Below are 15,314 nucleotides of genomic sequence, written 5' to 3'. Positions count from 1 at the left end.
TAACTGACCCTTAAGCTAAAGGTGTAGCAGAGATATCAAAGCTGCACAAACTCTGAGGGCAGCTACTGCTGTCAGGAAACCATCCCACTGGCGGTACAGTGGGTTAACACTGCTGCCTCACAGTGCCAGGGACCCGGGTTCGATTCCCGGCTTGGGTCACTGTCTGTGCGGAGTCTGCATGTTAGCCCCGTGTCTGCGGGGGTTTCCTCCGGGTGCTCAGGTTTCCTCCCACGGTCCAAAGATGTGCAGGTTGGATTAATGGGCCATGCTAAATTACCCCTTAGTGTACCAAGATATGCAAGTTAAGGGGATTAGTGGGGTAAAAATGTGGGGTTACATGGTCTGGATGGGATGTTCTGCTGGAGAGTAGGTGCAGACTCGATGGGCCAAACGGCTTGCTTCCGCGCTGAGTGTTTCTATTCTATTCTATGATAAGTGTTCCTTTGAACTGGGGTGGGGGAAGATGCAGGGCAGTTGGGGAATTAATAAAAAATGATACTCATCTTAAACCTACGCAACAATTGCTAAGTTTGAATTAATAGGCCTAAAGTAAGACAACCTCAGTTTATATCCCCTTCATTGAATGGCGGAGCAGAATCGATGGCTCTTGTGTCTTATGGTCTTCGTGACAATTACAAAGAATTGTAAATGGACATAGGTAGGGTTGACAGTTAGAATCTTCTTCCTAGAGTTGAAATGTCTAATACTTGGTGGGGGGAGGGCGACGGGGGGGGGATGCACTTAAGATGAGGGGGAAAGCTCAAAGCAGATGTGAGGGGCAATTTTTTTTTTTTTTTACACAGAGAGCGGTAGGTTTCTGGAACGAGCTGCGATAGGGGCGTTTAAGGGGCTTTTAGATAAGCACATGAATATGCAAGGGCCACGGGCACGCAGAAAGGATTAGTTTAATTTAATTTGGCGTCATGTTCGGCACATCATCATGGGTCAAAGGGCTTGTTCCTGTGCTGTACTGTTCTATGTAACAATATCAAGGTTGTTTCGCGCAGTATTATTGAAAGTTTTTTTCAGTTTATTTATTAGTGTCACAAGTAGGCTTACATTCACACTGCAATGAAGTTACTGTGAAAATCCCCTAGTTGCCACAGTCCGGCACCTGTTCGGGTACACTGAGGGAGAATTTAGCATGGCCAATGCACCTAACCAGCACGTCTTTTGGACTGTGGGAGGAAACTGGAGCACCCGGAGGAAACCCACACAGATACGGGGAGAACGTGCAGACTCCACACGGATGGTGACCCAAGCCGGGAATCGAACCCGGGTCCCTGGCACTGTGAGGCAGCAGTGCTAACTACTGTGCCATCCCCAGTTTTTCCCTTTTATATTGTTTTTATCTAAATAGCGTATTCACAGCCCTTTGCAGGAATCCCTTTCACCTGACCAAATGCACACGCTGTATTAATCAGTCGAGACACAGCCAGTGACTTCGCAGTGCTCCATCTTCAGCTATGTGTGTTGGTTCATTGTCTCTTTAATGTCAGCCTCAGTCATCTTCAGAACCCGGCCCTCCCAAAGACGGATCAAAGCTTCGCTGCTGCGATATCAAAGAATGCTCTCAAAGAGCACAGGGGCAAGACAAAACCGCTACCAGAGCTAACCATAACCCTGTACAAGGGAATATCCTGTCCTTATTTACCACGCTAAGCTAAAGGCTCTTTTACACTGACACTCATTTACTCCGAATTCCAGGAATTTCTGGTTTGAGTTTGTATTCCCTCATCCCGTGTGTCTCTGCTACTAAAGACAGTAAGTACCCTCATCCTGCCAAGAAAAGCTGCAAGGCTTAATCTTCAAAAGGCCAAATTTTCCTCGAGACATTGAGAGGCAATGCTTGCAGCATTAACTTTCTGCCACCCCAAATCAGCCAGCTTCCTAAACTCAGCAGGACTGCGAGTGTGCTTTAAGATGGTACCGAATTCTAGAGCCCGGACAACATTGATAAACTAGCTGCAGTTTTCTACGTGTTAGTGATTTGATTTGATTTATTATTGTTATATGGGCGACATGGTGGCACAGTGGTTAGCACTGCTGCCTCACAGTGCCAGGGACCCGGGTTCGATTCCCGGCTTGGGTCACTGTCTGTGCGGAGTCTGCACATTCTCCCCGTGTCTGCGAGGGTTTCCTCAGGGTGCTCCGGTTTCCTCCCAGAGTCCAAAGATGTGTGGGTTGGGTGGATTGGCCATGCTAAATTGCCCCTTAGTGTCAGGGGGAAAAACTAGGATAAATGCATGGGGTTATGGGATAGGGCCTGGGTGGGATTGTGGTCGGTGCAGGCTCGATGGGCCAAATGGCCTCCTTCTGCACTGTATGATTCTATTATGTATTGGGATACAGTGAAAAGTATTGTTTCTCTCACCAACTTTTACGGGTGCACCATAGAAAGCATTCTTTCCGGTTATATCACAGCTTGGTATGGCTCCTGCTCTGTCCAAGACCGCAAGGAACTACAAAAGGTCGTGAATGTAGCCCAATCCATCACGCAAACCAGCCTCCCATCCATTGACTCTGTCTACACTTCCCACTGCTTCAGCAAAGCAGCCATCATAATTAAGGACCCCACGCATCCCGGTTATTCTCTCTTCCACCTTCTTCCGCCGGGAAAAAGATACAAAAGTCTGAGGTCACATACCAACAGACTCAAGAATAGCTTCTTCCCTGCTGCTGTCAGACTTTTGAATGGACTTACCTTGCATTAAGTTGATCTTTCTCTAAACCCTAGCTATAACTGTAACACTATATTCTGCACTCTCTTGTTTCCTTCTCTATGAACGGTATGTTTTGTCTGTATGGCGTGCAAGAAACAATACTTTTCACTGTATGTTAATACCTGTGAAAATAATAAATCAAAGCTATACAGACAAAGCATACCGTTCATAGAGAAGGAAAGGAGGGAGTGCAGAATGTAGTGTTACAGTCACAGCTAGTGTGTAGAGAAAGATCAACTTAAGGCAAGGTAGGTCCATTCAAAGGTCTGATGGCAGCAGGGAAGAAGCTGTTCTTGAGTCGGTTGGTACGTGACCTCAGACTTCTGTATCTTTTTCCCGATGGAAGAGAGTATGTCCGGGGTGCAGTGTACTTTGTACCAAAGCTCGGCCATTATCCCCTCCGCGGCTCATGGGACAAGCTGCGTAAAGGCTGCCTTGTCTGAATTTGCCGCCAACAGTTAAGAGTGTTCCCTCAAATTCCCTTCTGAAGGTGGAAATTCCCATGAGACAAGGAGGAGTGTTAGTCAGAGATGCACCATCACAGGAGCGTGTAGTCAGTGATGCAGATGTAGATCTATTGTTCCGTCTGTCATGGGACCTTCAAGCCCTTAGTTAGATGCGGCTAAACGAGAGGCTCTTGGAGCTGAAATCTCGGCTGGTAAATGTGCAGACAAACGGTAACAGTTGACGTTCACGACGGAATGTTAAATGTTTAAATAAAAGCAGAGGCACGAGTCAGAGCTGTTTTGTACGGGTACTGCGTCACTCTCATGCAATGGATTTGACATTACGAAATCTGTGAACGCAACGTCATGCCATCAGCAACTGTGGCTGCTATAGTTTCCTGCCACCCATTCCGAGGCCTGGAATGACAGGGTTTCGAGCTTAGGGACTCCCCCGTCACTTGAAAGGTTAGTTACCCATCCCCACCACGTCTCTGGGATTTCAATTTTCCTTACATCTTCTCAAAGGCTTGGGGGGAGGGGCGGGGGTTAAGGACTACTGCACCCGCTGCCGTCATTCAGGAAGTTCTTGTTCTGCGTGATTGGATTACTGACACTGTGTGGGCAGTCTCCTCTCAGCCTTCGTTTCTCCAAGGAAAACCGTCCCAATTCTCCAATCTATTCTCATAGCTTTAGTTTTTCATCGCTGGAATCATTCTTGTGAATCTCCTCTGTACTGCCTCCAATGCCTTCGTGCGTGTGTGTGGTGGGAGGGGGAGACACGTGGTCTCAGTGTCCATTGGGGGGGGGGTCTTTTTTTTTTAAAAATTCTTATTTTAATTTCTGGAGAGCCGACACTGCCGGTTCGATCAGTCTCTGCCCTGACAGTGAGAGACATGACAACAACGGATGGGATGTACCCCAGGTTACTGTGGGAGGCGAGGGAAGAGATTGCAGAGCCTCTGGCGATGACCTTTGCATCGTCGATGGAGACGGGAGAGGTGCCGGAGGATTGGAGGATTGCGGATGTGGTTCCTATTTTCAAGAAGGGGAATAGGGATAGCCCAGGAAATTACCGACCGGTGAGTCTAACCTCAGTGGTTGGTAAGCTGATGGAGAAGATCCTGAGGGACAAGATTTTATGAGCATTTAGAGAGGTTTAGTATGCTCAAGAATACTCAGCATGGCTTTGTCAAAGGCAGATCGTGCCTTCCGAGCCTAGTGGAGTTCTTCGAAAATGTGACTAAACACATTGACGAAGGGAAAGCGGTAGCTGTGGTTTATATGGATTTTAGCAAGGCGTTCGATAAGGTCCCCTATGCAAGGCTTCTAGAAAAAGTGAGAGTGCATGGGATCCAAAGGGCTGCTGCCCGGTGGATCCAGAACTGGCTTGTCCAAAGGAGGCAGAGAGTGTATGTAGATGGGTCTTTTTCTAAATGGAGGTCGGTCACCAGTGGTGTGCCCCAGGGATCTGTTCTGGGACCCTTGCTGTTTGTCATTTTCATAAATGACCTGGATGAGGAAGTGAAGGGATGGGTTGGTAAGTTTGCCGACAACACGAAGGTTGGTGGGGTTGTGGATAGTCTGGAGGGGTGTCAGAAGTTACAGAGGGACATAGATAGTGGTCCATTTTGGCAGGTCAAATGGGATGAAGGAGTACAATATAAAGGGAAAGACTCTTAGGGGTCCAGGTCCATAGGACTCTAAAATCGGCCCCGCAGGTGGAGGAGGTGGTTAAGAAGGCGTTTGGTGCGCTGGCCTTTATCAATCGAGGGATTGAGTTTAGGAGTCCGGGGATAATGATGCAGCTATATAAGACCTTCGTTAGACCCCACTTGGAGTACTGTGCTAAGTTCTGGTCGCCTCATTACAGGAAGGATGTGGAAAAGATTGAAAGGGTGCAGAGGAGATTTACAAGGATGTTGCCTGGATTGAGTGGCATGCCTTATGAGGATAGGCTGAGGGAGCTCGGTCTTTTCTCCTTGGAGAGACGTAGGATGAGAGGGGACCTAATAGAGGTGTATAAGATGTTGAGAGGCATAGATCGGGTGGACTCTCAGAGGCTTTTTCCCAGGGTGGAAATGGCTGCTACGAGAGGACACAGGTTTAGGGTGCTGGGGGGGTAGGTACAGGAGAAATGTTAGGGGGAAGTTTTTCACACAGAGGGTGGTGGGCGAGTGGAATCGGCTGCCGTCAGTGGTGGTGGAGGCAAACTCAATAGGGGCTTTTAAGAGACTCCTGGATGAGTACATGGGACTTAATAGGATGGAGGGTTATAGGTAGGCCTAAAAGGTAGGGATATGTTCGGCACAACTTGTGGGGCCGAAGGGCCTGTTTTGTGCTGTAGTTTTTCTATGTTTCTAAATGCATCCATTTAAGGCGAGAGGGGCTACCAGGCTGCAGGCAGAAATGATATGGGTGTTTAAGGGGCTCTTAGGTAAGCACATGAATATGCAAGGAATAGAGGAATATGGACCAAGGACAGCCAGAAGGGATTAGCTTGATTTGGCGCCATGTCCAGCACATAGTGGGCCGGATGCTCTGGTCCTATGCTGTACTGTTCCATGTTCTAAGAGAGGGCATTATTCTGAACAGCTGCTATTGGCCCGTTTCCCAAAAGTTTCAACGAGGTGCCTTGGAAGTCGGTCCTGGGGCAATTTATTGCTGCCTCTGTCAGACACATCTGATAATTTACATCAAAAAATGAGAGTTCACTCCAAGATTCAACAACTGATGTATAGCTTTAGAAATTGTGAATCTTGCTCCGAGCAAAAAAAACCCAGGCCAAATGATTCTCTACCTATTGAGAGCTTGTCGTTATTTTTAATGAACTACTGGAGCGGGAACAGAAGTTGTTTTTCTTTTTTTTTTCAAAAGCTTGAGGAGGCAGCCAGCATAATTCTGGAATGTCATGGATACTGTCAGTTGGATTTTATTAGCCATACACTGCTTCAGTCAAAGAAGATAAAAATAACATAGCTGTCACTGGCAATATCCAGGGTCTTAAACAGGCCAGTCTTATTTTACATGAGGCAGTCACTTCTGCATTAGGGCAAGGGACAGAGAAGATCTCATGAAACTTAAATCCTGGGCCTCCACTGCTGTTAAAGAGTAGTTTCAAGCATTAGTCACTTAGTGCAGCAGGCGGTAAAGGCGGCAAATGATATGTTGGCCTTCATTGAGAGAGGTTGCGAGTACAGGAGCAGGGAGGTGTTGTTGCAATTATACAGGGTCTTGGCAAGGCCACACCTGGAGTATGATGTGCAGTTTTGGTCTCCTTTTCTGAGGAAGGATGTTCTTGCTCTCGAGGGAGTGCAGCAAAGGCTGATTCTGGAGATGGTGGGACTGAAGTACGAGGAGAGATTGACTCGGTGAGCATTGTTTTCGCTGGAATTCAGATGAACGAAGGGGGATCTCATAGAGACTTTTAAAATTCTAACAGGACTAGACAGGGTAGATGCAGGGAGGATGGAGTCCAGGACCAGGGTTCACAGTCTGACGATTCAGGGTAGACCATTTAGGACAGAGATGAGGGGACATTTCTTCACCCAGAGAGTGGTGAGCCTGTGGAATTCATTACCACAGGAAGTAGTTGATGCCGAAACATTGAATGTATTCAAGAGGCGGCTGGATATAGCACTTGGGGTGAATTGGATCAAAGGTTATGGGGAAAAAAAGCAAGATTAGGCTGTTGAGTTGGATGATCTGCCATGATTGTAATGAATGGCGGAGCAGGCTCGATGGGCCAAATGGCCTGCTCTTATCTTCTATGTTTCTATGTTAACCCTTAGTGCACTAATGGCCGCATTCAAATATACACAGAGGAAGAGTCAATGAAAACAAGGGTGAGAGAGGGGGGGGGCGGGGGGTCGGGGGGTCTTACCAAAGAAATTCTAAGTCTAGGTTGAGCATGAAAACGGGAGAGTTTCAGATTCGTTTTTTGGGGAGTTCAAATCTGCGATCTTATGCACTCGGTGCATGAAAAAACCCAGCAGAAACAGTTTCTCATCTCTCGGGGGAGCAGGGGTGAGCCCCCGCCCCCCCCCCCTCCGGCCAACGGCATGCTGCCTCCCGCCGTGAGAAACACAGCAGAGAGGCAAGAAAATCTCCCCCTTTATCCTGAAGTTTCAGCTCATTAACAGAATCATAAAATCCTTACACTTCAGGAAGAGGCCATTCAGCCCATCAAGTCTGCACACCACAATATTAGGATTGTCAATGAATGTACATAATCTTGGAGGGGTCTCCACTGCCCAAACAGACTTTTCCCATCTCACATATCTTTGTGACCATGGAAGTGACCAAAGCAATCCTGCCTTTAAAAAGAAAATAAAATGGACCCGTGTTATTTCCTTCCTGGAGGTTAATCTTTATCCCCGGAGGGCCCTAATTTACACATCCTTCAGCTCAAAACAAATTGAAACTTACTCCTCTGCCTGGATGGAATCGACTGGAGCCACGTAATTACTGGGAATGTATCCGGTTCCTCCGGACTGTAAGGATCGGGCTTCCCACCAGTCTCCCTCTCTGTAGAAAGACAGAAGCATCAGAATATCAAACACTCGGAAAAGGCGGCAGCACCACGCAGGATACAACACAGTGATTAGCAATTACAACAACAGGACTGCTGCCATTTTCTCCTTCAAACCTGCACCATGAACCGAGACCTAACCACACAATGTCTCAGTAAACCTCAATCTTGTTTGTCTTTACCTCGCCTCTATTATAAATTAATAGAGGCAGGGGCGGCACAGTGGCACAGTGGTTAGCACGGCTGCCAGGGATCTGGGTTCGATTCCCAGCTTGGGCCACTGTCTGTGCGGAGTCTGCACGTTCTCCCCGTGTCTGCGTGGGTTTCCTCCAGGTGCTCCGGTTTCCTCCCACAGTCTAAGGGTATGCGGGTAAGGTGGATTGGCCATGCTAAAATTGCCCCTTAGTGCCAGGGGGACTAGCTGGGATAAATGCATGGGGTTACGGGGATAGGGCCGTATCTCCTATACCCGGGATTATGGTCAGTGCAGACTCGATGGGCCGAATGGCCTCCTTCTGCACTGTCTGGGTTCTATGAAATACTTGAGGATCTGGTTCTAAAATGGTGCCCGAGGGTCGCTGCCTAATCACAGAGGCCTTTGATTTCGGATCACGGTGACTCTGAAGGCTTGAGTGACACGTTCAGCTGAAGGACAGGAGTAACAGGAAAAACCGCACTCAGGCCTACACATCCCACTGCTGATGGAGGCACAGTGCAGCGTTCATGGACCTACACCTTGCCCTCTGACCCCTAGGAGATCCCCATGGGCCAGTTCTTCGATGTGATCATTGCCATGTTCCTCCAGGAGACCGGCCAGCAAATTAGACGCACGTGCACCTGGGAGTAGAAACATGAGTACTGGTTTGCGTTTAAAGGCCATTAGCAGCTTAAATTGGTGCTGCTATAATGTATATAATTGGCTATAATGTATATAATTGGGCGGCACGATGGCACAGTGGCTAGCACTGCTGCCTCACAGCACCAGGGACCAGAGTTCGATTCCCGGCTTGGGTCACTGTTCAGAGTCTGCACATTCTCCCAGTGTCTGCGTGGGTTTCCTCCGGGTGCTCCGGTTTCCTCCCACGATCCGAAAAAGGTGCTGGTTAGGTGGATTGGCCATGCTAAGTTTTCCCTCAGTTGATTTGATTTGATTTATTATTGTCACATGTGTTAACATACAGTGAAAAGTGTTGTTTCTTCCGCGCTATATAGACAAATCATACCGTTCATAGAGAAGGAAAGGAGAGTGCAGAATGTAGTGTTACAGTCATAGCTAGGGCGTAGAGAAAGATCAACTTAATGCAAGGTAAGTCCATTCAAAAGTCTGACAGCAGCAGGGAAGAAGCTGTTCTCGAGTCGGTTGGTACATGACCTCAGAGTTTTGTACCTTTTTCCCGACAGAAGAAGGTGGAAGAGAGTATGTCCGGGGTGCGTGGTGTCTTTAATTATGCTGGCTGCTTTGCTGAGACAGCGGGAAGTGTAGACAGAGTCGATGGATGGGAGGCTGGTTTGCGGATGGATTGGGCTACATTCACAACCTTTTGTAGTTTTTTGCGGTCTTGGGCAGAGCAGTGTACCCGAACAGGTACCGGAGTGTGGCGACTAGGGGATTTTCACAGTAACTTCATTGCAGCGTTAATGACTAATAAATAAACTTTTACTTTATTATTTTTAATCATCTTATTGGACCAGTAATCAAAAGCCAATTTAATAACCAGGGAATGAGAGTTCAAATCCCACTGTGGAATTTGAATTGAGTTTTTTTTTTCAAATCCAGAAATTAAAAATCTGGCATCTGTAAATGTGACGGTGAAATGGATGGTTATAAGAACCCAACTAATATTCTCTGAGGAAGGAAAGCTGCTGTTCTTAACCAGCCTTGTGTATGTGTGACCTTAATCTCACACCAGTGGTTGATTCCTTGAAGTAGCCTAGCAAGCTGCTGAGTGCCTTTAAAATGTTAGCATTGTGGGAAAGCTTCACCACTGGAACAGCTCGAGTTGGCAGCTTTCCAACACCTTCTCTGTCCAACCAGGGGCAGCCAATAAAAAACTGGTTTTGTCAATATGCCCACATTCCAAGAACAGCTAGAGGTAAAATGAGCAGCTGATTGAAGGTCCGGTCAGCAGCAATGAAGGGAAGGTCGCCAGGGCTCTTTGGCACAGGAGGCAAGAGGTCATCTTGGGCATCAGGGAGGGAAGCAGCAGGAACGCTTGTGCCCTCTCACTAAAATCATCAACTTTGGAAAAACTTAAACGATGGGGCCAGAATGGGTAATAGAGTCATAGAGGTTTACAGAATGAAACCTCTATGACTCTATTCTGTCCATGCCACCCAGCTTGTACTACTAAGCTAGTCCCAATTGCCCACGTTTGGCCCAAATCCCTCCATACCCATCTTACCCAGGTAACTGTCTAAATGCTTTTTAAAAGACAAAAGCTACCTCTGGCAGCTCATTCCAGACAATTATCATTATCTGTGTGAAAAAATTGCCCCTCTGCACCGTTTTGTCTTTCTCCCCTCTCACCTTAAACCTATGCCCTCTAGTTTTAGTCTCCCCTACTTTTGGGAAAAGATGTTGACTATCTAGCTGATCTGTGCCCCTCATTATTTTATAGATCTCTATAAGATCACCTCTAAGTCTCCCATGCTCCAGAGAAAAAAGTCGCAGTCTATCCAGCCTTTCCTTATAACTCAAACCATCAAGTCCCAGTAGCATCCTAGTAAATCTTTTTCTGCACTCTTTCTAATTTAATAATAATTTAATAGGGGAAGGTAAGACAGTTCCCCACCCTAACAAAGCAATAACTCGTACCTGTATACCTTGGCACCAAATGTCTTTGTGTTGCATGTGATGCATGTGAAGACCCTGTGATGCCCCCACTCTGATCTGGTGGAGATGTCGCTGGGACGGGGTAGGGTTCTTGTTCCTCCTGGTCCACCAAGAATCCCAATGGAATCATGTTTGTTTTACAAATTGCTTAGGGCTCATCAGGCCCGTCAATCCCTCCCGCTGCCGTCCTGCAGGCTGTGCGGGGCTCCCACCTGAATGTTTTGCCAGGATTAAGTCTATAGCGCTGATTAATTCATTGAATAGTGGTTCTGAATGTTGAGAATGGTCCCTGCCTGTCTTTAAAACAACTCGGATTAGGTCCCCGCACACACCATTGCCAATGAACAAGAAAGGGTTAAACTACGTCCAGCACTCTCCATCACCACAGCAAGGTACAGTGGCGGGCAACCTGCGGCCCCTCTGGATTCGGAGTGCGGTCCACAAGACATTTTGTTGACCATTGCCCATGCGCAAGGTGATTTCTATCTGCGTGGTTTTTGTCCCTCCCCGTATGACTGAAGTAGTTCGCACATAAAGCAAGGGCAACTGAAGTGACGTGCATGCTGATTGCTCACAACAGAGAAGACTGAGGGGTGACCTGATTGAGGTGCACAAGGTTATGAGAGACATGGACAGAATGGATAAGGAGCAACTGTTCCCCTTGGTTGAAGGATCAGTCACAAGTGGACACAGGATCAAGGTGAGGGGCAGGAGATTTAGGGGGGATTTGAGGAAAAGCCTTTTTACCCAGAGGGTGGTGACGGATTGGAATGCGCTGCCTGGGAGGGTGGTAGAGGCAAGTTGCCTCATATCCTTTATAAAGTACCTGGTTGAGCACTTGGCACATCATAACATTCAGGGCTTTGAGCCAAGTGCTGGCAGATGGGAATAGGTGGGAGTTCAGGTGTTTCTAATGTGTCGGTGCTGACTCGATGGGCTGGAGGGCCACTTTGCACTGGATGATTCTATGATTCTATGTGAGACTGTGCACTCCCTCTGCATCCAAATTGTAAATATTTATTTTATCATCATTTGAAGTTGATGACAGTTCTATTAATATATGTCCTGCCCCTCACCTTGAAACTATATTCCCTGGGGTGACAGATGGCACAGTGGTTCGCACTGCTGCCTCACAGAGCTAGGGACCTGGGTTCGATTCTCAGCTCCTGGCCTCTGGTCACTGTCTGTGCGGAGTCTGCACATTCTCCCCGTGTCTGCGTGGGTTTCCTCCGGGTGTTCCAGTTTCCTCCCACAGTCCAAAGATGTGCTGGTTAGGTGGATTGACCATGCTAAATTGTCCCTTAGTATCGGGGAGACTAACTCGGGTAAATGCCTGGGGTTATGGAGATAGGGCCTGGGTGGGATTGTGGTCGGTGTAGACTCAATGGGCCGAATGGCCTCCTTCTTCACTGTAGGGATTCTCTGATTCTATATGGATGGGTGTATCCATATCTGGATCTGTACTCATTGGAGTTTAGAAGGATGAGGGGGGATCTTATTGAAACTTACAGGATACTGCGAGGCCTGGATAGAGTGGACGTGGAGAGAATGTTTCCACTAGTAGGAAAAACTAGAACCAGAGGGCACAACCTCAGGCTAAAGGGACGATCCTTTGAAACAGAGATGAGCAGGAGTTTCTTCAGCCAGAGAGTGGTGAATCTGTGGAACTCTTTGCCGCAGAAGGCTGTGGAGGTGAGGTCATTGAGTGTCTTTAAGACAGAGATAGATAGGTTCTTGATTAATAAGTGGATCAGGGGTTATGGGGAAAAGGCAGGAGAATGGGGATGAGAAAAATATCAGCCATGATTGAATGGCGCAGCAGACTCGATGGGCCGAGTGGCCTAATTCTGCTCCTATGTCTTATGGTCTTAGGATTATTTTCTATAATCAGTTATGAAATATTCGGAATGTATTAAATGGATTTAATTTTATTCAGTGTTAGTGAACGAGCCCGATTTCAATCTGGCGTCCCGCTGAGGTGAAGGAGGACCACTGGTGTGGCCCATTCACTCACCTAGATTGCCCATCACTGATCCAGAGCTTCTTACAGCTGGCCACAGCTGCAGAAGGACATGCCCCCTGGGAATGTTCCGGACTGATCGGAAAGTCCTGAGAGCTGTGCTGAATTACTGCACTGATTGCTTTCCTCGGAAATCAGAGAGGTCGTGCAGATGAGATCAGCGGGTAGGGGGTGGTTTGAGAGAGGGAGAGGAAAATAAATTCCGCCGCTCGTAAACAATGCTGTTTTGTTAGCATGGGCTGCCAGAGTGTTCTGTAGACTGAGCAAAGTGGGTGGAGAAGACATTGTGAACAGTGTATTTGCACTGTGTGGGTGGAAGCAACGCTTGTTAACTACTTGGCAACCTGCACTTATATATAGCACCCATTCGAGAACAAGGGATTAGGGGAAGGTGGCTCCCAATTTAAACAAGGGGAGAAGAGCTAGACCAAAATAAAATATTAATGCAGCATGCTCTTTCCATTTATTTTAGGAACAGCCCGATATGTTTTATTTGGGCCAGTTAGTTAGGAGCATTGGGTCTAAGACGGAGAAAGAATTTATGGATGAATCTGACTGCATTTTACTCCTTTGGCATTTGGAAATCCACTTCAGAAAAAAAAATTGAAACCATATTTTTCCTACATTGACGGACATTTCTATTATTTCTGCCAACCCAAAGCTATCCACAAATCCACTTAATCAGATGCAAATTGCAGTCTGCTACCAGGTTCGAACATTTGAGCTGTCCATGCTGTGAAGCTGTGGCAGAGGGGAGTATGGTGAAACATGCATTTAACCCTTCTCCTTTTTAAAAAATTACACTTTTCCTTCTTTTGGCCTAATTTATCCCTTATAACTTCACTCCAGTTCATTTTCCTACTTAAAGGCAGTCCATTTGAGTTCATTTCTCCATCATCTTGCTCTTCTGCAAGATTCACATTTCTTCCTTCAGTCCAAGTCGAAGTCCCCTTCCTCTTCCAAGTGCCTCATCATTTCCCCTATTTTAACCTGTTGAAATCTGGCCAGTCCCTGCAGAACAGCTCCCCACCCGCCCGGACACTCACACCTGTACTCTTGGCTGGGCACAAATCACAAAGCTTGTTGGCGAGAGTCTCAATGATGAGCTGAAGCTGGGCCTGGTGACAAAGACTGTCCATCAAGCACATCATCAGAAAGGAGAGATAATGTGAGTGCTGAGGGAAAGGACGGAGGAAGCACAGCTGGAGAGAGACAGAGAGAGAGGGGGGGGGGGAGAGACAGACAGACAGAGAGAGAGAGAGGGGGGGAGAGGGAGGGGGAGGGAGAGGGAGGGAGGGAGAGGGAGGGAGGGAGCGGGAGGGAGGGAGCGGGAGGGAGGGAGCGGGAGGGAGGGAGCGGGAGGGAGGGAGCGGGAGGGAGGGGAGCGGGAGGGAGGGAGCGGGAGGGAGGGAGCGGGAGGGAGGGAGCGGGAGGGAGGGAGCGGGAGGGAGGGACGGGAGGGAGGGGGGAGGGAGGGGGGAGGGAGCGGGAGGGAGGGAGCGGAGGGAGGGAGCGGGAGGGAGGGAGGGAGGGAGGGAGGGGGGGAGGGAGGGAGGGAGGGAGGGAGGGAGCGGGAGGGAGGGAGGGAGGGAGGGAGGGAGGGAGGGGAGGAGGGAGGGAGGAGCGGGAGGGAGGGAGGGAGGGAGCGGGAGGGAGGGAGGGAGCGGGAGGGAGGGAGGGAGGGAGCGGGAGGGAGGGAGCGGGAGGGAGGGAGGGAGCGGGAGGGAGGGAGGGAGCGGGAGGGAGGGAGGGAGCGGGAGGGAGGGAGGGAGCGGAGGGAGGGAGGGAGCGGGAGGGAGGAGGGAGGGGGAGAGGGAGGGGAGGGAGGGAGGGAGGCGGGAGGGAGGGAGGGAGGGAGGGGGAGGGAGGGAGGGGAGCGGGAGGGAGGGAGGGAGGGCGGGAGGGAGGGAGGGAGGGAGGGGAGGGAGGGGGGAGAGGGAGGGAGGGAGCGGAGGGAGGGAGGGAGGGAGGGAGCGGGAGGGAGCGGGAGGGAGGGAGGGAGGGAGCGGGGAGGGAGGGAGGGAGCGGGAGGGAGGGAGGGAGCGGGAGGGAGGGAGGGAGCGGGAGGGAGGGAGGGAGGGAGCGGGAGGGAGGGAGCGGGAGGGAGCGGGAGGGAGGGAGGAGCGGGGAGGGAGGGAGGGAGGGGAGGAGGGAGGGAGGGAGCGGGAGGGAGGGAGCGGGAGGGAGGGAGCGGGAGGGAGGGAGCGGGAGGGAGGAGCGGGAGGGAGGGAGCGGGAGGGAGGGAGCGGGAGGAGGGAGGGAGCGGGAGGGAGGGAGGGGGAGGGAGGAGGGAGCGGGAGAGGGAGGGAGGGAGGGAGGGAGGGAGGGAGCGGGAGGGAGGGAGCGGGAGGGAGGGAGGGAGCGGGAGGGAGGGAGCGGGAGGGAGGGACGGGAGGGAGGGAGGGAGCGGGAGGGAGGGAGGGAGCGGGAGGAGGGAGGGGAGGGAGGGAGCGGGAGGGAGGGAGCGGGAGGGAGGGAGCGGGAGGGGAGGGAGCGGGAGGGAGGGAGCGGGAGGGAGGGAGCGGGAGGGAGGGAGCGGAGGGAGGGAGCGGGAGGGAGGGAGGGCGGGAGGGAGGGGGAGGGAGGAGAGAGGAGGGAGGGAGCGGGAGGGAGGAGGCGGGAGGGAGGGGGAGGGAGGGAGGGAGCGGGAGGGAGGGGAGGGGAGGGAGGGGAGGGAGGGAGGGAGCGGGAGGGAGGGAGAGGGGAGGGCGGGAGGGAGGGGCAGCCGGGTAGGGAAGGAGGGCGGAGGGAGGGAGGGGCAGGG

At 50.3% G+C, this 15,314-nt stretch overlaps 1 protein-coding gene across 1 annotated transcript in view; it reads right to left on the bottom strand.

Moving 5' to 3' along the window:
* Window positions 1–10,660, bottom strand: part of LOC144493917 (tyrosine-protein kinase Fyn) — a 70,565-nt gene extending 59,905 nt beyond the window's left edge. The window contains exons 1-2 of the mRNA XM_078213499.1: window positions 10,521–10,660; window positions 7,595–7,693 (exon numbers count right to left, since the gene is read on the bottom strand). Coding sequence (XP_078069625.1) covers window positions 7,595–7,693; window positions 10,521–10,660 — 239 coding nt within the window. The remainder of the gene's footprint in view (window positions 1–7,594; window positions 7,694–10,520) is intronic.
* Between the last annotated feature and the right edge of the window lie 4,654 nt (window positions 10,661–15,314).

This window comes from Mustelus asterias, chromosome 5 (genome assembly GCF_964213995.1).
Source record: "Mustelus asterias chromosome 5, sMusAst1.hap1.1, whole genome shotgun sequence".
NCBI lineage: Eukaryota > Metazoa > Chordata > Chondrichthyes > Carcharhiniformes > Triakidae > Mustelus > Mustelus asterias.
This window is presented reverse-complemented; position numbering and strand designations above follow the sequence as displayed.